The sequence below is a fragment of the Oryctolagus cuniculus genome, chromosome 10 (genome assembly GCF_964237555.1).
Source record: "Oryctolagus cuniculus chromosome 10, mOryCun1.1, whole genome shotgun sequence".
Lineage (NCBI taxonomy): Eukaryota > Metazoa > Chordata > Mammalia > Lagomorpha > Leporidae > Oryctolagus > Oryctolagus cuniculus.
Window position 1 is genome coordinate 80620223 of NC_091441.1, and position 24470 is coordinate 80644692.

At 44.3% G+C, this 24470-nt stretch overlaps 1 protein-coding gene across 7 annotated transcripts in view; it reads left to right on the forward strand.

The window, feature by feature from the left end:
- TAFA4 (TAFA chemokine like family member 4) overlaps nucleotides 1-24470 on the forward strand; it is a 215762-nt gene that overhangs the window by 179298 nt on the left and 11994 nt on the right. For all 7 annotated transcript variants that reach the window (XM_017343938.3, XM_070050615.1, XM_070050619.1 and 4 more), the window contains one exon: nucleotides 3032-3187. In XM_017343938.3, the coding sequence (XP_017199427.2) occupies nucleotides 3032-3187 (156 nt within the window). The remainder of the gene's footprint in view (nucleotides 1-3031; nucleotides 3188-24470) is intronic.

Consider the following 24470-nt stretch of genomic DNA (forward strand, 5'->3'; position numbering starts at 1 on the left):
CAATGGAATCGTCACTGTCACGGCTTCACTGTGACAGTGGTTCCACTCACTATTCAGCTAAGATGAGGTTTCTCTTGGGTCTATAAACTCCTGATAGTATTTCAATAAATTATCCTGGCATTAAGTTAGATCAGTTTCTGTTGTTCTGACAAAAGATTCCTAACTGATAAAATGGATCCCATTGTAAAATAGACTTAGAAGCATGTGAAATATGGAAATTAATCTCTATAAGACTACAGAAGTCAGACTTTGTATTGTTGGCCCTGGGAGATACAAAGAAAGAACTGAGGAAACAGCAAAAACCCAGGGGTTCTAATTTGGCACTAGGGACATTGGCGGGAACTGATGCTGTGCCTGCCCACAAACTTTGTTCATCTGTGAGGGTACCTCACAATGCTCATGGAAACAGGTTGAAAAGATAAATGTATTTTATGCAATTTTTTTTAAAAAAGATTTATTTATTTGACAGGTAGAGTCAAACAGTGAGACAGTCATACAGTGAGAGGGAAAGACAGAGAAAGGCCTTCTATCTGCTGGTTCACTCCCCAAATGGCTACAACAGCCAGAGCTGAGCTGATCCAAAGCCAGGAGCCGGGAGCTGCTTCTGGGTCTCCCATGTGGGTGCAGGAGCCCAAGCACTTGGGCCATCTTCTCCTGCTTTCCCAGGCTATGAGCAGGGAGCTAGATCAGAAGTGGAGCAGCCAGGGCTTGAACCAGTGCCCATATGGAATGCTAGGCACTGCTGGCTGGAGCTTTTGCTTGCTGTGCCACAGCACTGGCCCCCACGCAAAATATTTTTGAAAGCCATCCATAGTTTGAAAAATAATATGTTTTCCATGAGCTTAAGGCCCCTTGTATGCATGGACTTCAAACTTTTTTGCCTCAAAATAATTTTTCTGTAAGTTTTCCATCATTTTTAAATATCCTTTGTTGGCTGGAAGGGTCCCGTTTTACTGCATAGTAGCAATGAATCAAGTATGTGTTGAGTTCTTGGTTTCTAAATCTGGAGCGCCACAAAGGAAGCAAGGCTCTTTGGAGAAATCTTGTAAGAGGGTTGCTGAGAACATCTGTGGGGCCAGATACACAGTAAGTTCTCAAGGACCAATGGGGATATATCAGACCAATTTGGCTTGTAGGAACTCTTTCTTCCCTGATCTGGGTAATTTAAATATTAGAAGAGAATCAATTTTACCATCTTCCTATTAGTAACTGATACAGGTGGAAATCAGGACTTGATAATAAAAGTAGTGGATGAAAGTTTGATGAAGGCTGGGATATTTACATGATCTGCATATGTTGCCCCAAAAATGCATATTAATAAAGAGGAAAGTAGTAGTTTTAGAATTGAGAAAGCTGGCAGATAGCATCTGAGCCGTGTGATTGAAGAAATAGCACTGAGAATGAATAGGACGTCATGTGTGTCCTTCTCTGAAGCACTGGGCATACAGTGTCGCTTCGGGGCACTCTGCATCCCATGCATTGCTTGAATCAGATCAACAAGCAGCACACAAAACCAAGTTGAAGCCAGCGCCGCGGCTCACTAGGCTAATCCTCTGCCTAGCGGCGCCGGCACACCGGGTTCTAGTCCCGGTCGGGGCGCCGGATTCTGTCCCGGTTGCCCCTCTTCCAGGCCAGCCCTCTGCTGTGGCCAGGGAGTGCAGTGGAGGATGGCCCAGGTGCTTGGGCCCTGCACCCCATGGGAGACCAGGAAAAGCACCTGGCTCCTGGCTCCTGCCATTGGATCAGCGTGGTGCGCCGGCCGCAGCGCGTCGGCTGCGGCGGCCATTGGAGGGTGAACCAACAGCAAAGGAAGACCTTTCTCTCTGTCTCTCTCTCTCACTGTCCACTCTGCCTGTCAAAAACAAAAAACAAAAAACAAAAAACAAAACCAAAAACCAAGTTGAGAGACAGTCTGGAAAATAACTAGCATGTATTTTACAAACTGCCAAGGTCAAGAAAGATGGAGAGGAGTTTCTGATCAAAAGAGGCTCTTGAAATGTGATCACTGAATGCAGTGCCTGAGGCTGGGGTGCAGCCTGTCCAGGAGAAGAAAGAGCTGTTACGGGCATTATTGGGACAATTGGTGCCATTTGAATGTGGATGAGAGATGGTGTAGTAGCATGGATTCATCTCAAATCTTCTGATTGGAAGAATTACATAGGAGGCTGTCCACTTTGAGGACGTTCCCATGGATGGATTTGGGGTAAATGGGATCATGTGTGCCTCTTACTCTGGCACGACTCAGGCAAATACGTTTGTGAGAGAGCGAGCTGATGATAAAGCCAGTGGGGCCACATGTCAATCACTGGTGAATCTGACCTGGAGGTCTCGTGGTAGTTTGCTATTGCTGCGGTTATAAGAACTCTGAAATACAGCAGCTTGTCTCTGAAGGCTGGAAGTCTGGCCCAGTGTGTGGCTAGGTTATTTGCTCAGGGTCTCAGCACCGGGTTAAAGTCAAGGCATCAGCAGGGCTATCCTCCGTTCTGTACGATCTGGGGAGGAATTAGCTCCCAGACACCATGAGGTTATTGGCAGAGGTTAGTTTCTGGTGGTTGCAGGTCTGAGTTCCCATTTCCCTGACCTGTGGCCATCTCTGTCTTCAAGCGAGCAGCAGCACTGGGAACCTTCCTCAAGCTTTGACTCCCTCTTCTTTTAAGGGATTGTGTGATCACAAGGGCTCCATCTGGATAATCCAGGAGATACTCCCCGACTTAAAATCAACCAGGTCGTAATTGGGGCCACACCTGCAAAGTCTCCTTTGCCATGACCTTCATATAACATCATGGGTGTGGCCCCGTGAGTTGGAGGTCCTGCAGGCAACATCTCTGCCCACCACAGGTTCATGGCTGTTTTCTGCATTGTTCTGACTGCTTCTCTATAAATTTGAAATTTTATCAAAATGAGATGTTTTGAAGAGTTATAAGCCTAGCCCACCATGTTAGAAAATGTAGTCATGCCATGCTCATGTCTGGGGTACCTTCGTTTCCTCCTGACAGTACTGGCTCTGTTTTTGTCTCTCCTTCCCTACCAGGTCACCACCAGATCAAGCCAGGGACCTGCGAGGTGGTTGCCGTGCACCGATGCTGCAATAAGAACCGCATAGAAGAGCGGTCACAGACGGTCAAGTGCTCCTGCTTCCCTGGACAGGTGGCTGGCACGACTCAGGCCCAGCCTTCGTGTGTTGAAGGTAAGAGCTTTCAGGTCAGCTTCTCTGGTTTCCCCAAAGGGCCTAACTCGCAAGGACCCTCCCTTCCCTACTGCACTCTCTTTGCAACCCAAAGAGATCCAGGCTGTTCTGAGATCAGTATCAATCCAAAAATGAACATGTAAATACAGCTCTCAGAATTTCTCAAGAATGAGGGTAAGACTTTAAGAATGTCACTCAAGAGACATGGGAAGTCACAGGAAAGTCAGGAAGATGTGTTTTCATTCTTTTTTTTTGTGCACCTGTCTCCAAGTCTCACCTGCCAAAGCTTTGTTTCCCCAGGTGCTCTCTTATCTCTTTGTATGAATGAGGGGACTTTGCAAAGTTCATGGAATAAAATATAAATTTATTTTGGTAGAAAAATTTTTAAATCATGCATATGACAGATCTAAAAAAGATGTACAGAAAATATGTATTTTGAAAAAGGCTTTGCATGGATTAAAATTTTTTTTGTGCCAAATAATTTTTTTAAGTTTGAGAGCAGAGGAGGAGGAGAGAGGGAGGGAGGAAGGGAAAGCCCTCTTATCTTCTGGTCTACTTCCCAAATGATCATCATGGTTGGGACTGCGCCAAGACTTCACCAGGCCAGACAGGGCCTTGGGGATGCAGCCCAACCTCCTATAACGGTGGCAGGAAACCAGTAACTTGAGCCATCACCATGGCCTTCAGGGTCTGCATTAGCAGGAAACTTGAGTCAGGAGCCAGAGCTGAGTATGGAACCTAGATAGTCCAAAATGGGACACAGGTGTCTTAACCACTAGGCTAAATGCCTGCTCCTACATTTATCTTTTAATTGCATTTTCCACAGAGGATGGGAAGCGTCCCTATGTGGTCCCTTAATATGCCCAGGGGATTGGGTCTGGGATCACCCTCAGATTCCGAAATCCACTGATGTCGAGTGCCATTATATGAACTGGCATTGTGTGTGCACAGGAGTTGTGTACACTCTAGATATACTTCAGATCATCTCTGTGTTGCTTATGATACCTAATACGGTGTAAATGCTGAGGAGATAGTTATGATACTGTGTTGTTTAGGGAGTAATGACAAAAAGGCTCCAAGTGTCCAGGAAAAACTTTTTTAGAAGTTTTCTGTCTATAGTCAGTGGAATTTGTGTATTGCAAACCTGGGAACTGGGAGGGCCAAGTGGGCTTCATGTGCAAAATCGGCAGAGTAGACTTTCACCTCCTGCTTAGTGTAATAAATGAGTATCTTCTTTATTGTAGCTTTAGTTGGTCATTTTAACAGGTACTTCCAGAATCTTCTTTGGAACAAGTTACCTGAGACTAGTGTGGGATCATGTTTAATTCATTTCTAGTCTCTAACTCCCCTACCAGAGGCCTGTGCCAGTGGTTAGAAGATAGGTCCGAATGAGCATTGATGTCTCTACTGGGGACCTGGGACTGAGTCCTTTTGATGCCCGGGGCTTGTTCCAGCAGACACCTTGTTAGAAACAAGTTTCAGTCCCCAGGGGAACAGAAACATGGGGTTAGCCCTGTAGCAGTTGCTCTGCAGTGGTTTGAAAGCTCTCGGGAGGGACCGTTTCCAGCCTCATGCATCTTTGACGTGTGTGTCAAAGGTCAGCAGTTAAAAGAGGCACATGCATTCTCAACTGCAGATCTGTTGCAGCATTAGCTGTAATAGCCGACTTAGACCTGGCTTACCTCTCCCATCAAACACACACACACACACACACACAGATGTTCAGATTCTGTGCTCCATGGATTAGCAATGATAGCCAATCTACCCATAACCCACGTCTCCTACAAAACACACACACACACACACAGATGATGGGCTGCACAGTCATCATGGTATATATCAGCACCATCCCTATTGCTTTGACAGCAGGAAAGTGGAAGCGGGTAGTTTACCTTCTACACTGTTTTAGCAACACCCTGGGGGCAAAGGTGCTGCTGAAGGCCAATTCTGATCCCACTTTATACAGGTAACATGCTGTATCTACCATCGATTCCCACACAAAAGAAACATGGTGTCCACTTGCACCCCAACATCGTAGAAAATGATAATTCTCTGGTGAGAAACATGAATATTCATGCAGAGTGGGATAAGGCAAGATGAAGAACCTCATGCTAATTCAGGTCTGGTTTTGCTTATCCTCTTAGAACCTTTCCATTTTCAGAGGTTTTTAGATTGGGAGATTATTGATGGAGGGTTGTGGACTATAAAAGAAGATGATCTTGAACATTAAGAAATGGCTTTTACAGAAAATTGGCTGTGATTGTAGAGTATATTTATCTTTGGGGTCCATTTCTTCACCTCATTCTCTCTGGAATTAGTATATTTTCCTCCATCCCCACTGTGAGCTCCAGCGTCCAGGGGCCAACATCACATCTTACAGAGCCTGCTACTCGTAGTTGTCCATTCTCCACCCTACAGCGAGAGCAGTTCTTCTACAAGACAGACGTGATCCTGGGGTTCCCATAGTGAAAGCCACACTGGAGTGACTTCTCCTTGTCTTTGAGACGACCCCCAGGTTCTTCACCATGGCTTCCAAAGCCTTACACCATCTGGCTTTGGCGCATTTCTCCCTGCTGGTGTCTCTGCGCTTTAGCTAACCACATCCCTTGCCTGATTTGTTGCCTTTTCCCCATGGCATGCACTTGGTCTACTTAATTCTTACTTGCCCTACAAGCCTCCTGTAAGCTTTTGCGTCCCCCTGTAGTTCCAGTTCGTGGCATTCATCCCATTTTGCCATTATAAACAATGCCTTCTTGGTAGTCTATCAGCACCCCAAGGACAGGGATAGGGTCTCTTGGTTTTCATCGCTCCCCTTGGCTGGCCCGTGAACAAGGCGTAGCCAAGTGGAGACTTGTCCTTACTAATCACATTGCTGTGTCAGGCTTGCAGCCATGTTTCCCTGCCTCTGGAGGCTTTTAACTCGGTGAGGAACTTATGAATCATAATACAAACTATTTTTGTACCCTGTCTAGCCCCGGATCATTGCTTATAAAAAGTTTTACATAGCAGCAATGTTTTAGAATACTCAAAACACTTTTTTGGTACTGGAAAATGACTGGTAGGGTGGTGATTTCCATTAGCATCCTTATCTTGGTAAAGAAAATATCCGTTCATTATCCTAACGCAGCTCATTTTAAATTGCCACCACCATAAAGAGTACTTTTTTTTTCTGTGTATTTTGAGATCGGTCTGTAGAAAACAGTGGTAGATGTCAATATGAATGTGCATTATACACAAGCGATACTGTATTATGTATGTAGGAATTCAGCCTGCTGTATTCCTATCATAGGTAGTAGAGGTCTTTGTGTGCTGGGTGAGTACGTAGTGATCTAACTTGGCTTCTGCAGCTGTTCCAGAGCATCCCATGTGTGAGTAGGCTGTGATGTATTGAACTGTTCCTCCGCTGATGGCATTTTGGTTGTGTCTGTGGCAAAGCAAGTGGATTCACAGGCTGAGTAAATGATATTCTTCCTGTCGTAGCATCATTGAATCAGAGCCTACATAGCACTAATAGAACTTTGTTTCGCTCCAGATTTTTCTAGGTAATAGTACATATTGGGGGAGGGTCTTTCAAAAGTTCATGGAAAATACCTATTATGAAAAATGTCTCTCTAGATTTCAAGTTTTTTTTTTTTTTTTGCACCAGATTATACGTGTATTTTAATTCCATTTTTCCATGACGATTTCCAGGTACCTTCATGTGTCCAGTGCAGTGAGTAGCCACTAAGCCTGTGTGGGCTAGTGCCAATTTAAACTGAAATGGGCACTTGGGGCTAGAAAGTTCATGTTGGGCAGTGTAGAATGAGCCTGTTATGTGTAACCCCCATCAAACACTTTGGCTGGAGGACACCAGCACCCTGTTTTCCTATTTGTGTCCTTTGCACCTGTCATTGTGTCAGTCAATGTTGATTGGCTCAAAGTCACTGAACATGTGTGAGAAGTTGAAGTTTGCATTAGGATGTGTGCATGTTTTCATATCCCCCGACTTTCTGTTCCTTATCTGCACGTGTTTCTATGAAGGCTTTTTAGCTTTCCCTGCTTAATCTTTATCCTATAATAATTATGCACTATCATGCCGTTAATTGGCATGTGGGAGGACTCATTCTCTGCTGATAGGTTCGTCTTATCTTATTTGTCAATAGAACAGAGGATCTAAAACAGAAAATTCACTGAATTTACATTTAAATTAAAACAAAGGCAGGAAGATGTTGGAATGGGGCACTAATTAATGTTGACACAGAAACTGGAATATCTGTCTGCATTTTTGTTAATCCCCACCACAGATACTTATCTAATGTTTTCATTGCTTTTCCATAAAGCATAGACTTTTTAGCTAAACAGAGGAAAAATAACTACTTTTACTGCGTCTCTCAAACTTTGTGCTAATTAAGAAATTCTGTCTGGATTATTGAAATGTGCCTTTTATGCATGTTTGAGATTTGGAGGAAGGGGAGGGGAATTATTTGATTACATTTCTCATCACTTGGGTCCTAAAACCTTATCCAGGTGGTCAGCACTCTTCTGTTTGAATCTTCTGCAGGCAAATACACAGCAGTTAGGTGGTGGGAACTGTAGTCTGCTACACATTTATCAAAATACAGCTCCGCAGACACTGTGGAATGGTTTTATGAGAAAAGGAGATACATGCACACCCCAAGGATGCTTTATTTTGTCAAACTGAGTGCTTTCTAAACATTGGCTTTTTTCTCTGAAAGGGAGTGATAAGACAAAAGCTATGGCATGGAGGGCGGTTACTTTTAAAACTTTTATCTCTTGGTGATGCCGCAGTTTCTCCTACTTTTCAGAAATTATCAGCACTCATATAGTTAAGAAAGAGCTACTGTTTGTGCTACAGGCAACTTTCTTGGTTAGACAGTGTGTTGAGACATGCGGTCTCTTTCCAAATGTTTTCTTGGTTTTCCTTTACTGGGGGTATGTTTTTCTTCCCCCTTAAAAGGTGGTTTTCTGAGTTTTGCTCAATATGGTTGGGTACCTGTCTTGTCCTAGGTGCTGGGAGATAGGATGATAATGAGACTCAGGTCCTGCGTTGAGGATCGCACACTCTACTTTGAAAGCTAGACTCACCAGTTCGGGTCTCCCTGGGAGAACAGAGGTGGCGTGAGGCTTAATGCTGTATGAAGCAATGGATCTGCTGTACTAGACGGGAGAAGATGAGGGTTGGGGGAGTTAGGGAACAAGGCACACAGTGCGTTCGAGGCTGAGTGAGGCAGGTTTACTGACTGGAAGGAGCTTGGTCTGGCTTGGAAATGGTAGAACAGAGATAGGAGAGATTCATGGAACCCATGCTATTAGAGACTCTAGAATACATCAGTTTTCAGGATTTAATTTGTACCTTTTGGAAATTTGCCTTCAGAGGATAGAAGAAGTGGACTACCACAGTTACAGGAAAGGATATGAAGTGCTATGGACCTAGCGCTTGGATGAATTTTTTTTAGAAGAGAAATTGTGATCCTTCAATGGTGCAGGTCACCTGTTGGCACACACTTCATGGTGAGCCCAGGATTTGTGTGAGAGAAAGTGAGAGGAGGAACACACAAACCTCAGACTTGCGAATTGCCCTTGGTGGAGGCAGCTCGGGAATAGAGGTGTCCTGGCATGTATCAAGGGTTAGTATTAATTTCCCAAGCCAAATCTTGGGTCAGGTCTGATGCACTAGCATAACCTCTCAGTTGGAGCCCAGTCAGCCTACAAACTACAGCTCCCTGTATCTCTCAGCCTGGGGTGATTTTTCCCTCAGGGGATACTTGGGAGAGGGTGCTGCTGGTATCTAGTGGGGACAGCTCAACATGACAGAGGCTGTCTTCACCCCCACATCCATAAGGAATTCACTGATGTTGGGGACAGCACTGTGAAACGCTGATGTAGAGGGACCCATATCCATGAATGTCTGACATGAGCTCAGAGGACTCACCTAGATCACAAAAGATCATTCTGTTGTTACTCATTTGCCAACTCATGGGGCGCTCTGTGTACTTTGTGGGAATAACTACTGTTTTAATTGCGGAATATGCATACAAGTACGATGCCTTAAAAAATCATTAGTGCTCTAGCTATTGCACTTTGCGTATTAGTTGGGTCAGGTTGGTACTGATTTGAGTAATGAGAAATAAAAACGAAGCCATTTGTTAACTTTCTTAAAGCACACAGTGAACAGTAAGAGTGAAATAATTAAAGGTAAAATACTTTAAAAGCTCAGAGCATGTTTTACAAGACATATGTTCTAGGAGGCTGCTGCCTTTGTTTTTTAAAGATTTATTTATTTGAAAGGCAGAGTTACTGTCAGGGAGGGACAGACAGAGAGGCATACAGTTCTTCCATCTCTTGGTTTATTCCTCACATGGAAATGGCCACAACAAACAGGGCTGGGCTGGGCCAGGATGAAGGCAGGAGCCTGGGACTCCATCTGGGTTCTCCCACATGTGCCAGGGGCCCAAGCACTGGACCGTCTTCTGCTGCCTTCCAAGATGCATTAGGGAGTTGGATCAGAAGTACAGCATGTGAGACTCACACCAGCGCCCCTGTGGGATGCCGGTGTGTCGCAGGTGGTGACTTACCCAACTGCAGCACCACGCGGCCCTGGAAGCTGTTTTCCGAGTCTTTCTGTCTATCGCTGGAATATAGAAATACATTGTCCTTTAAAAAGCCTTAGCTACAGCTAAACTAAATCCACGAATGACAGAACCACACTTGAACAGTGAGCCTGTTCTTGGTTCGTCTACCCTGAAGGTGGGTCTTATCTGAATGGCTGTAGAAATATATCACCATGTTCTGCTTGACAGAATGTCATTTATTTGGGACAAGAGCCACAAAATACAACTGTGTTACACAACAGAGCTAAGGAAATCACCCTCCATGTGACTCAGATAATTGGGCACATTGAAATTTTTACCAGGAAAAATCTGATGAGAATCCATTAAAGCCTGAAAAATGGAATTAAAAAATACTTTTTCATGCAAATTTTGAAATCTTTTATATGAAAGATCTTCAAAAAGTTAATGAGAAAACTGTACATCATGAAAAGGGATTTCAAAAAGTTTGCGCCAAAGTTAACCAAACTTTGAAATCTGTTTTCAGTGAGCTTTTTATGCTACTCTGATAGAATGCACTCATTGCTCCCCCAAACCAGAGAGAGTTTTGGTCCCTTTTTATTGGTTCTTCCTTTCAGCATAAAATTAGACATTCCTTATAGGTTGGCAACTTGAAGACAGGGATATTACGTGTTTTCCTAAGTCAGGAAGGCATGAGGCTTTTTAAAGAATTTTATTTTAAAAATAGAGTAACAGGACATTTTGTTGGTTAAACTATGTTAGGATATTTTGTACCAGGGAAGCAGCATGTGCCTCCCACAAACTTGTTTTCCAGTGCAGACCAAGCTCAGGAAAGCTGGCGTAAGTTCTCCACAGTTACTTTAACAGAAGCCTACTACAGAGCCTTTGTCTCATGGCTAAAGGGGGCTCAGGAAGCTCTTGACGCTGAAACATGCGGCCTGTTGAATCGAGTCAATGCAGGGCAAACCCTCACTCTGAGTTTCAAAGTCAACTCAAAAAGGAATGTGAAACTTGTGCGTTGGTTACTTTCCTGTAATATTTAATTATTTGAAAGGCAGAGCTAGAGAGAGAGAGAAATCTAATATCCACTGCTTCCCTCCCCAGGAGCTTCCCCTGGGTCTCCCACTCCGGTATGGGAAGTGAGTGTCCCACATGATACCCTCAGCTCTGTGCCCACCCCTGCCCACTATTGTAAGGAATCTGTTGGAAATGTCTTCAAAAGAATCATTCTGTATTTCCAAGTAAATGAAAGAAAACTGGTAAAGAATTCCTTAAGGTCAGGATCCTGAGCACACAGGCTTCTTTCCATTAGTTTATTTACATCCTCAAAGCACTGAGCACTGTTCCCCATGGTTAAGAAGTGGTGTATTTCTACACGCTGCATGCCGGAATCTATCTATATTTCTTCCACTTGCTGGTGTAGGATTTGGATCGGCAGTGTCTTAGGGCCACAGGGGTTTCTATGGGTACAGTTGAGATAATGGAGGCATTGCTGCTTTTCAGCATGTTTATTCCCTAGTTTCTCACTCACTCACATGCAACTGCTCTCAGATTTCTTTGTGTCACAATCCTGTCATCCTGTACCAAACTGCTCTCGCAGACACACAGTTTTCCCCAGCTTTTTGCACTAACTTGGCCAGGAAGTGTCATATTTTCCACGATACATAGTACTTAGAGAACCAAGTCTAAATGGGAATGGTCCTGAAGAGCTTCTAAGCCTTACTTCTCTGAGCCTCCTCGGCGGGGCATCCAATGCGCTTCCTTGATGACTTCTTCCTGCAGCTGCCTGAGCCTGCTGGCTCCAGGGAGGACCACTCACCGGCCCTTTGTCTCTCCTGCCTTCCTGTGGCCCGCCCACATGAGCTGCCCTTCACTGCTGCTTTTCAATCATCCCTGGAGCTCTGTGAGCACCGCCCACTAAGATTGCTTCCCACTCCCGAGACAAACAAAGTTTGTCTAAAAAACACTTTAGAAGACCAAAAAGTACTTTAAATTCACTCCTACCTCTGTGTCAACACAACTAAGCTCTGTCAACATTTAGATAACTTTGCTAGTCCTGCAGATAGTATTTATATGGAAGGCTGGAAACCATCCCTGATTTTTGTACCCAAGAGGATCAGAAAATGATGGAATGTGTGGTCAACACTCCGAATGCAGTAAGTCTCCCTAATCTCACATATGACTGGAAATTGTGGTGTGGTAGAGAAACTGCTGATAGAGAGGAAGAGCAAACTGGGTTCTGGTACCTGCACTCTCCCTTTGCAGCTCCGCGGAAAGCTCGGGTTTGTGTGGCTGGGCCCATGCGCATGCTCTTCCTGCTGCTGAATCAGGCGGAGGAGCAGAAGGTAAAAAGTGCTTTGAAAGTGACACTGCCTTGTGCTGTTTTAAGGAGAGATGATTGAGTTATTTGGGGCTGAGGGACATAGCGCTTGCTCAGGCTTTCTCCAGCTGTCCATCTTCTGTGGTTCACCGGCCGTATGTGACAAAAGGAATAGCCTTTTCAGCTGTGTCCCCTTCTCAGTGTTGACACGGCCTGATTTAAATAGAAGATGGGTGCCCTACAACACCGATCTGCCTGGCTCAGGCACTGTGAGCGCTGATGGGGCTCGTCAGATAGGAGGGCAGTAGCTGGCCACAATCAGACTCTGTGTCTGCGTGGGCAGAGCACGTGACCATCTGGCCCCCTCGGTTCATTACAGAACTGTCTTGGGCTTTCAGCATGCCACATAGCATTTGCCCGACTGGGACAGTGTTTGAATGCCTGGCCGATGGTGTGACTAACTTTGGTGACATTTCTGGCATGAGGGAAGGAGTATGCATTTACATGCTAGCACGTGGGGGTGTCTAGCATTACACTGTATCCCTTCAGATACTGGTGTGACTGCCCTAAGACTGTGTGACCTTGCCTGAGTCATTGAATATCGCCGGACATCAGATTTCTAATCTCTGTGCAGTGCCTCAGAGTGATCATTTTTAACCTCAGGGTTGTCCTGAGATTTAAATTGGCAGATTCAGGAAAGGCCAGTAGCAGGTTACCTGGACACAGTGAAAATGAAGGCTCTTGCCATTTGTAAAGTTCTTTCTGAATTTCAGTTTCAGTGAAAATCACGGAGTCTTTATCTTTATAGTTGCCTAAGTAGGAGGCCATGCTATTCAGAGGGACCATTTAATATCTTCCTTGGCCATTTAGAGGCTTCTTTCTCTTGCCTAATAGGGCTAGGAAGGACTTCTAGTGCTTTGTTGAAAGCAAAGGGTGTGAGTGGGGTTTCCTTGTCTTGCTCCTAATCTTAGAGGAAAAGCACTCAGCTTTTAGCCCTAGAGTATGATGTTAACTGTGTGCCGTCCTACTTGGTCTTTATTGTGGTTTGGTAAATTCCTTCTGTACTGTCTTTTGTTTTCTTTTTTTTTTTTTCGACTTGTATTTAGTAAATACAAATTTCCAAAGTACAGCTTATGGATTACAATGGCTTTTTCCTTTCCACCCACATCAAGATTCATTTTCAATTATCTTCATATACAGAAGATCAGTTTAGTATACATTAAGTAAAGCTTTCAAGAGTTCGCACCCACACAGAAACACAAAGTGAAAAATACTGTTTGAGTACTAGTTATAGCATTACTTCACACTGGACAACACAGTAAGGACAGAGATCCCACATGAGGAGTAAGTGCACAGTGACTCCTGTTGTTGACTTAATTTGACACTCTTGTTTATGGTGTCAGTAATCACCCTAGGCTCAAGTCACGAGTTGCCAAGGCGATGGAAGCCTTTTGAGTTCGCCAACTTCGATCTTATTCCGACAGGGTCATAGTCAAAGTGGAAGTTCTCTCCTCCCTTCAGAGAAAGGTACCTCCTTCTTTGATGGCCCCGTTCTTTCCACTGGGATCTCACTTGCAGAGATCCTTCATTTAGGTCTTCCTTTTTGTTGGTTTTTGCCAGAGTGTCTTGGCAAAATACTCTCGTGGGCTCTTCAGCCGGATCCGCATGCTTTAAGGGCTGATTCTGAGGCCAGAGTGCTGTTTAGGACATCTACCATTCTATGGGTCTGCTGTGTAGCTCGCTTTCCATGTTGGATCATTCTCTCCCTTTTTGATTCCATCAGTTAGTATTCGCAGACACTAGTCTTGTTTGTGTGGTTCCTTTGACTCTTAGACCTATCAGTGTGATCAATTGTGAACTGAAATTGATCACTGGGACTAGTGAGATGGCATTGGTACATGCCACCTTGATGGGATTGCATTGGAGTCCCCTGGTACATTTCTAACTCTACCATTAGGGGCAAGTCCGAGTGAGCATGTCCCAAATTGTACATCTCCTCCCTTTCTTATTCCCACTCTTAAATTTAACAGGGATCACTTTTCAGTTAAATTGAAACACCTAAGAATAATTGTGTGTTAATTACAGAGTTCAACCAATAGTATTAAGTAGAATAAAAAAAATACTAAAAGTATTAAGTTGTACATCAACAGTCGGGACAAGGGCTGATCAAGTCACCATTTCTCATAGTGTTCATTTCACTTTAACAGGTTTCCTTTTTGGTGCTCAGTTAGTTGTCCCCGATCAGGGAGAACATGCGATATTTGTCCCTTTGGGACTGGCTTATTTCACTCAGCATAATGTGTTCCAGGTCCCTCCATTTTGTTGCAAATGACTGGATTTCATTGTTTTTTTCTGCTGTATAGTATTCTATAGAGTACATGTCCCATAATTTCTTTATCCAGTCTACTGTGGATGGGCATTTGGGTTGGTTCTTAGCTATTGTGAATTGATCTATACTATCTTTGCTGAGAGGTTTTATCTTGAGAAGATGTTGAATGTTGTCCCATGCTTTGTCTGCAGTTTTTGAAACCATTGCATGTTCATTCTTCATTCTATTAATGGGTTGTGTGACATGTATGGATTTGGGTAGGTTGAGTCATCTCTTGTCTCTCCCAGAAATCAATCTGCATGCTCATGTTACAGTAAGATGCTGTTCAGCTTGAATTGCTAATACTTTCAAAAGGATTTTTGCGTTGATGTTCATCAAGGATACTGGCTTGTAAGTGTCTTTATTTTAAGCCTTCTAATGTTGCCCTCATAAAATGACTGTGGAAATGTTTGCCCCTTCAGAGTAGCTTGAGAAGGACTGACAGTGATTCTTGGAAATTCAGTCAAGTTTAGTACACAAAACTGGCATACAAAAATGAGTAGTGAACAAAACTTTAGAAAAGAATTATCAGAAATTAAAGAATCCCACTTAGGCTTGCAGTAGAAAAAATATTTATCAGTGCATTCACCTCCTTGTTGAATTTATTGCTAAATGTTCATGTGAGTGGATTTGGAGTGTTAGTAGTCAAAACCTACAGATTCAATTCTTATCAGAACTCCAATGATGTTTTTACATATAGAAGATTTTTTTTTCTAAAATTTACTTGCATTCACCAAAGACTCCAAATAACTAAAGAAATTTTAAACAAGAATAAATCTAAGGCATTGTACTTCCTGAGTCAAAGCCTAAATGTTAGAAATATTAAAATACTCACAACAGTACAGGTCTGGCAAAAAGACATATATACATCATTGAAACACATTAGACAGCCCAGAAATAAGTCCATGGTTATGTGGTCAAGTAATATTTGACAGGGCATCTAAAAGGCACAATGAGGAAAGAATAATTTCTCTGATAAACAGTACTGGGAAAATTGGAGAGCCACATGAGTAATAAAGTGGACTTTTTGTCTTACACCATATACAAAAATTAACTCAAAATGGATTGAAGAGAAACATACGGCCTGAAACTGCAAAACTCTGGAAAAGAAAACCTGTAGGAAGAAAGCTCCCTGACACTGGTGTTGGCAATAACTGTTGTGAATAGGACACAAAAAAGCAACCAAAAGAAAAAACAAACCAGTGGGACTCTAGTGAACTAGAAAGCTGGCCGGAGGTAAGATGGTAGCTGAGGGAGGTGTCGCTCCCCCTCTTCGTGGAGGAACGACACAAGACCCTGCACTGTTCTTTCGTCTGCTCGGCCCTCCCCGGGTTTGCTACTGTCCCTTCCACCTCCGTGGAAGGGCGGTTCCCCCTGGCCACATTCTCCACTTCCGCAGGGGAGCGGCACACCGCCGGCCGGCTGTCTCGGGGGCTGCACAGGTGTTCCCCTTAGATGTTCCTGGTGCATGCCGTCTCTCTCCTCCTTTATAGTCCTCCTCCGCCAATCCTAACTCGGCTGCCCACACGCCGAGTACGCTGCTCTCCTCCAATCAGGAGCAAGTCCTACAGTTTATTGGCTGAACTGGAGGCAGCTGTGTAGAAACTGTTTTCTCCTCTCCCAGCGCCATATTGTGGGAGAGCAGATGCATAGAATAAGTCTTAATTCCAGTAACAGTCTAGTCCGAGTTGCTCCCCACAGATCCCCCTTTCTTTTTATTTTTTGGCGTTGATACGCGCCTGTCTTCGGTGTCCCATGGCACACACTCTGCTCTACTTGCTAGAGTTGCCACAGGTTCTTACAACTCCTATCAATCAGGCAAACCGAATCCGGGTCCTCTCTTCGCCATGTTGTGAGGAGGTTTTTAGGCGCTGATGCGTGCCTGTGTTCAGTGCCCTGCAGCACATGCTCTGCTCTGCCTGCAGGGGCTTACAAGCCCTAACAATCAGGCAAACCGAATCCAAGCCTTCTCATTGCCGTATTGTGGGGGAGACTTATTAGTGTTGGTTCGTGCCTATCTTCAGTGACCTGCAGCTCATACTCCGGTCGAGCTGCCTGCTGGTGCTTACCGCCTTACTAATCAGGCAGACCGAATCCAAGCCTTCTCATTGCCATATTGTGGGGAGACTATTGATGTTAATAACGTGCCTGTCTTCGGTGACCTGCGGTGCATAAGCTGCTAGCCGCCCGCAGGTGCTCATCGCCTCACTAATCAGGCAGACCGAATCCAAGCTCTCTCATTGCTGTGTTGTGGGGAGGCCTTTCTATTTCTCTATTTCTCTATCTCCGGGCATTCCTATTTCTCTCATTTTACTTCTAAACTTCTGTTTCTCTTATCCCCGCGGCTTCCCGGTGCCCGCCCCGAGGCCGCTTCTCGGCGGCTTTCCGGCTCTGAGCCGCTTCAGCCCGCGCCTCTCTCATCTGCGCGGCTTCGCGGCTCTGCGCGGCTCGGCTTTGCGCGCACACTCCGCGGTCTCTCACTAGCCCCGCGTTCCCTATCTACTTGAGCCCTGCACGCTCTGTCTGCGCGCGGCAGCCTCCACGAGTCACACAGCATAGCTTGCGTCTCCGCCACTAGTATTCAATCCAAGTTCCCCGGGCTAACCTGGCGAATTCAACCCAGCTCACGTCTCCGCCCCACGATTTGGCTTCCCGTCCTTTGCTCCCCGGGCTAATCAGACGGATCCCAATCTGGCTTACGTTTCCGCTTCTGGTTTCAACTTTTCGCCCCCTAATCCCGGGCTAACTTGAGAATCCCAAAGTGGCTTTCGTCTCCGCCTCGGCCTGCCCCCCGCGGCTTCAATTTCCCTAACATTTTTCTCTACCCGGTATGTTTCCCCAAGCTTTCCTCCAACAATACTCCTCCCTCATTTCTCCTGGCCTCTCCCCACAGTCCGCATCCGAGTCTGTTTGTTCTAGCTTTCACTTTCGCTTTGACCTTAGAGATTTCTCCCAGCTTCCCCCCGTAGTCCGTATCTGAGTCTATGCCTAGGCTTTCAATAGCTTCTTCCGGCACCTTTTTCGTCCGGCTTTTCCCTAGGCTGTTTACTAGTCTCTCTCTCCGATATTTTCCACTTCTTCCCGTTTCTTCCCTCCTAAGTTTCCTATCCGTCCTAGGTTTCCTATCCGAGTCACGGCACCATTACGTCGCTCCCCGTCTTCATGGAGGAACGACACAAGACCCTGCGCTGTTCTTTCGTCTGCTCGGCCCTCCCCGGGTTTGCTGCTGGTTCTTCCCGGGTTGGCTACTGTCCCTTCCACCTCCGTGGAAGGGCGGTTCCCCCTGGCCACATTCCCCACTTCCGTGGGGGAGCGGCACACCGCCGGCCGGCTCTCTCGGGGGCTGCACAGGTGTTCCCCTTAGATGTTCCTGGTGCATGCCGTCTCTCTCCTCCTTTATAGTCCTCCTCCGCCAATCCTAACTTGGCTGCCCACACGCCGAGTACGCTGCTCTCCTCCAATCAGGAGCAAGTCCTACAGTTTATTGGCTGAACTGGAGGCAGCTGTGTAGAAACTGTTTTCTCCTCTCCCAGCGCCATATTGTGGGAGAGCAGATGCATAGAATAAGTCTTAATTCCAGTAACAGTCTAGTCCGGGTTGCTCCCCACAGGAGGGGCTCCAGTGATCACTTTGCAGAGAGAAACGAAACAGTTGCTAGGGCCCCAGCTAACCCTCAGAAGGCAGGTCAGAGACCACAGTGTTTCGTTTCAGTATGATAAGCAGAGAGCTGCCTGTGTCACTGCTCCCCCAGCACCCAAGGGGGTTCAGGCTGGAGAGAAAGCTGCCTCCTGCTTGGGGAAAGGGGAGGGAATTGAATCCCAGGGCCAAGGCCTGGGACCCTGACTCTTGGTCTGTATTTGCAGATTGAGTATTTGGAGGCTTCATAGTCAAGCAGCCTCCACCCACCACAGGCAGATAGTGACACAACATTCTAGTGTTGGGCTGGAGGGCAAGGTCAGGACTGGCCTTGGAGCTCAGAGTTGGGGCCAATGGCCTGAGCTCTAAGCACCTGATAAAGCCCAAAGGCCTCTATCCTCCAGCCAGTGGTTGTGGACAGTTTCTGGATATGCCTGGCATGGGGCAGAGGCCTGTACTGCTGAGTGTCACCACAGGCCTTGGTGGCCCAGAAGCACTCTAGTCTGGGGCCAGCCTAGGTAACCAGGGATCTGCCCTTTTGGGTAGACAGCAGGGAGCCACAGGACTGGTCTTGAGACTCGGTGCTGGGCTGGTGAAGTCCACCACTGGGTAGAGTCTGATGGTCTCTATCCCTGTGCTAGTGCCTATAAATAGCCTCTGGACTTTGCCCATGTCCCGCGCAGGTGGATTGTTTTGGCTGGCTTCATTGCCAGCATCACGGGGGCCCAGTGTGCAGCCTCAAGGGTTACACAGTCTTAATTATTGGAGGAGATGCCCATCACCCCTCTTACAACCTTGCGTAGATAGCAAGGAACCACAGGACAACTCTGGGACTCAGTGCCCGGCTGAGGGATCCCAGGTCACCTGCTTTTAGACTTCTCAGCAGAAATGTTACTGGCTGAGTGGGATGAGACTGCCACAGCACTGAAGGAAAACTGAACATTCTCAGACAAAAGAAAATGTGAGAGAGGTTAGCATTTCCTTTAGAACAGGTCTGGTGATGATAAAGGGAGTTCAAACTGAAAGAAAAAGATACCCGTGAGTTTTCTACCTTCGGATATGTTTCTCTTTCTCACTGGTAAAAGTAACATTAAAGACAGATGTAGAATGCTGTAATATTAGAAACATGGTATGTAAGACAATCATAACATCAGTATGGAGAGTAAAAACAAATTACAGTAAAATGTTAAGAAACAGGAGTATAGAACTAAAATGGAATAGGAAAAAAATCAAAATGTGGGGAGGAACAGAGTCCAGTGTAGAATTCTTTAGTACTCTTTATTATCTCACTTTATAATTAATGTTGTTAGAACCAAGACATTTTCTGTAAAACTCATGCTAACCAGGAAACAGAAATCTAGGATAGATGTATCAAGAATAATATGCAAGGAATCAGAACACACAACCACTAACATTGTAAGAGAGGGACAAAGCAAAAAAGGAACTACAATAAAACTGGAAAGCAAGGACTAACATTGCAGTAATAGGACCCTACCTATCAATAATTACCTTAAATGTGAATTGATTACCTTCTCCAATTAAGAGATATACTAGGTTGGGGTGCTGGATTCTGTCCTGGTTGCCCCTCTTCCAGGCCAGCTCTCTGCTGTGGCCCGGGAACGCAGTGGAGGATGGCCCAAGTGCTTGGGCCCTGCACCCCATGGGAGACCAGGAGAAGCACCTGGCTCCTGCCTTCAGATCAGCGTGGTGCGGCGGCCACTGGGGGGTGAACCAACGGCAAAGGAAGACCTGTCTCTCTCTCTCACTGTCCGCTCTGCCTGTCAAAAAAAGAAAAATTAGACATTTTTGGTCTGCTGGGTCAGTATAAGACCAGACTATTATCCTGCTTATAAGAAACTCACTTTGCTTCCATTGAAAGGTGTACACTGGAAATGACATGATGTAATAAGCTATTTTATGTGAGTAGAATCCAAAAGGAAGAGCATTATGTAATGATTAGGGATTCACTGCAGAAGGAGGAAATAAGTTTTAAATATATATGCACCTAATATTTGAGTATTCAATTGCATAAAGCAAGTATTAATAGGTCTGATGGGAGAGATAGACTCCAATTCAGTAGCAGTGCAGGGCATTAACACCCAAACTCAGAACCAGACAGATCATTTAGATTTAAAAAAAAAAAGAGTTAAATTGCATCTTAAGTCACTTATACCTGACCTATCTACAGAATACCATCTATCAGCTAGAGATTGCACTTCTCTCAAAAGCACATGAAATATTCTCCAGAATAGATTATATATGATATCAATTGTTAACAATTGATAGCATAGTGACTATCTTTTCTGACCAGAATGCAATACAATTAGAAATCATTAACAAGGAAGACATTGCAAATTGCATAACCCCAATAAAATTCAAAAGTTACCCATGAACAAGGAAAAAAATGAGGAAATTAGATACTTTATTTCAATTAATGAAAATGGAAACATACTAAAACCTGTGGGATACAGCAAAAGTGTTAGAGGCATGTTTACAGCAGTCAATTCTTGCATCAAAAAAGCAAAAATAACTCAAAAAGCTTACCACTGCACTTCAAGGAACTGGAAAAACAAGAACAAATTAAATCCAACTCTAGTAGAAAGGAAGAAGTAATAAAACTCAGCACAAATAAATGACAGAGACTAAAAAGGCAAAAGAAAAAAAGAAGCAATGAAATGAGCTGGTACTTTGAACAGATAAAGAAAACTGACAAATCCTTAGCTAGACTAAGAAAAATCTAAGATTCAAGTATATCAAATCAAGGATGAAAATAGAAATAAATGTGAAGTTCTATGGTGACCACTTTGACACTGTAGATGAAATATACAAATTCCCAGGCCCATGAACCTTGCCAAGTTTAAATCCAGAAGAACCAAAACTCTTAATTGTTATCAATAATGAGTAGCAAGAATGGATCAGTAATAAAGTCTCCCATCAAAGGAAGGCCCAGGACCAGATAGCTTCACTTTTAAATTCTAGCAAACATTTAAATACAAATTGACATCAGTCCTTCTTCAATTATTTCAAAAAATGGAAGAGGGAATGTTTTCAAATTCATTCTATGAGGTCAGTATTTGCTTGATACCAAAACCAGATGAAAACACCACAACAAAAACAAAGCCATAGGCCAATATACTTGATGAACATAACAAACATAGAAGAAGCAGTCCTTAACAAAATACCAGCAAGTCGGGGGTGGGTGTTTGGCCTAGTAATAGGATGTCTACATCCCATATCGGAGTACCTGGCATCACGTTTGGGTTCTGCTTCCAAGTCTTGCTCCCTGCTGGGGCTCACTTTGGGAGGCCGAGGGTGACTGCTCAATCAGTAAGGTCCCTGTCCCGCGCATGGGCAACGTAGATTGAGGCTCTGGCCTAGTCTTATCACTACAGGCATTTGGATAGTGGACCAGTGTGTGGGAAGCTCTGCCCATCTCTCTCTTCTCCTCATATTCTGGAGAAAAATTAAATAATAAAAAGATTATTCACCATGATCAAGGTGGAGTCTGCTCTGGGGTGCAAGGATGATTCAACTTACACAGAGCAGCAAACCTGTTACATCACAGAGTAAAAGGTAACAATCGTATGATTGTCTGGACAGATGCAGAAAAGGAACTTGCTACAATTAAACAACAAAGAGGTAAAAACTCTGAAGACATTAGGTACAGAAAGGACCTACCACAATAAAGGCTGCATTTAACAAACCGGTAACTAATATACGGAATTGAGATAAGCTTAGACATTCTCAGTAAGCTTTGGAATGAGCAAGTGTTCTTGCACTACCACTCCTGATCATAGCACTAGAAGTCCTAGCCAGATCATTCAGGCCAAAGGAGGGAATCAAGGGCATCCACATTGGAAAATTGTCACTCTGCGCAGATGACATGTTGTTAGAGGTATATAGGAAACCCCAATGACTCCACCAAGAAAGTATGAGAGCTAAAATAGGCTCAGTAAAGTTGTAGGGATACAAAGTCAGTATGTGAAAATCTGTAGCATTCTTTACCAACAGCAGATCAAGAAAAAGAAAGCAAGCGAGCTCTCCCATTTTCAAGCTTCCACAACAAACAGGCATACAAAAAACAAAAAGGAATAATTCAACCAGAGAGGGGAAAGATCTTTATGATGTAAACAAAAAATCACTGATGAAAAATATTGAAGGTGATATAAAGAAATAGAAGGACATCCTGTGTTAAGGAATTGGGAGAATCAGTATTGGTAAAATGTGCATACCACTAGAAGTGATTTCTGAGTGTAATGTAATCTCTGAAATATCATTGGCATTTCTCACAGAACTAGAAAAAGACACCACAGTTTTTTGGCGCCATAAAAGACTCCGAATAGTCGAAGCAGTTTTGAGCAAAATGAACAAAGCATTATGCTCCCTGACTTTTAAATACATTATAAAGCTATAGTACTTAAAATGGCCTGTATTAGAAGACACATAGAGACCCTAGAAGTAAACTCACAACTGATCTGTGACAAAGATGCCCAGAACATGAATTGTAAGTCAGGCTTTCCCATAAATGGTGCAGGGAAGATTGGATATCACACGCAAAACAATGTAACCAGCAACCTTTCACTCATTATGTACAAAACTCAGCACATAAACAAGGTCAGCACATAAACAAGACTCGTGTCTGCAAATACTAACTGATGGAATCAAAAACGGAGAGAACGATCCAACATGGGGAGTGGGATACACAGCAGACTCATAGAATGGCAGATGTCCCAAACAGCACTCTGGCCTCAGAATCAGCCCTTAAGGCATTCGGATCTGGCTGGAAAGCCAATTCACTCTGGCAAAAACAAACAAAAAGGAAGACCTAAATGAAGGATCTCTGCGAGTGAGATCCCAGTGGAAAGAACGGGCCATCAAAGAAGGAGGTACCTTTCTCTGAAGAGAGGAGGAAACTTCCACTTTGACTATGGCCTTGTCTAAATAAGATCAGAGTTGGTGAACTCAAGAGGCTTCCATCGCCTTGGCAACTCGTGACTTGAGCCTAGGGTGATTACTGACACCATAAACAAGAGTGTCAAATTGTTAAGTCAACAACAGGAGTCACTGTGCACTTACTCCTCATGTGGGATCTCTGTCCTTACTGTGTTGTCCAGTGTGAAGTAGTGCTATAATTAGTACTGAAGCAGTATTTTACACTCTGTGTTCTGTGTGGGTACAAACTGATGAAATCCTTACTTTATATACAGAAGATTGATGTAGTATATATTAAGATAATTGAAAATGAATCTTGATGTGAATGGAATGGGAGAGGGAGCGGGAGATGGGAGGTGGGGGAAAGCCATTGTAATCCATAAACTACTTTGGAAATTTATATTCACTAAATAAAAGTTAAAAAAAAAAAACTCAACTAACAATGGATTGCAGATTTAAATGTAAGACGCTAAACTTTGAAACTAATAGAAGAAAACAGAGGATTTCCCTCAGGATATTGGAATGAGAAATAATTTTTCTATCAGACTTCAACAGCACAGGGAATGGACAAATGTCATTTCATCACAGTGCAAAGCTTCCGCAGAGCAGAGGAAGCAGTGCGCTGAGAGGAGAGATGACCACCAGACTGGGAGAAGAGGCCTGCAGGCCACACCTCTGAGCAGGAGTTAATATGCGCAAGTTGGAAGGAACTCAAACAACTCAAGAGGCAGAAAGCACACAATCCAGTTGAAAAATGGGTTGTAGATCTAAACAGACATTTCTCAAAGGCTGTTGAACAAATGGTACACGAGAGAACACTGAACATGACTGATCACCAGCGAAACATAAATCCAAAGTACGGTGCGATATCACCTCATTCCAGTTAGATTGGCTGGTATCAAGGAGTATTTGTGAGTCCGTGGAGAAAAGAGAATCCTTGCACCCCACTGTTGGGAATGTCAATTATGGAAAACAGTACAGATAGTGCCAAAATAATTAATAACAGAACCATCAAAAATGATCCGACATTCTCCTACTGGGTTTATATTCAAGGGAAATGAAATCAGTCTCCTAAGAGCCATCTGCACTTCCATGTTTACTGAAGTACTGCTCACAGCAGTGACGACATGCAAACGACCTCCGTGTCCTTCCACTGATGAATGGATGAAGACAATGTCATGCGTGGGTGCAGTGGAATGTTCCTCAGGAATATAAGGACACAGCCTTGCCATTCACAACAACACGGACGGGACAGGAGGTCATGATGTCAGATACAGCAAGACAAGTGCAGAGAGCCCAGTATCTCATACCTGGGAGTCTCAAAAACCAAGGTGTTACTGTGCACGTTGACAGTGTTCTGCTGGCTCCCAGCAGAGGGAAGGATCAAGCAATGTTCATTATTGGATGTTAAGGTAAAGCCTAGTGGAAGTAATTAGTTCTGGGGTTCTACGTCACAGC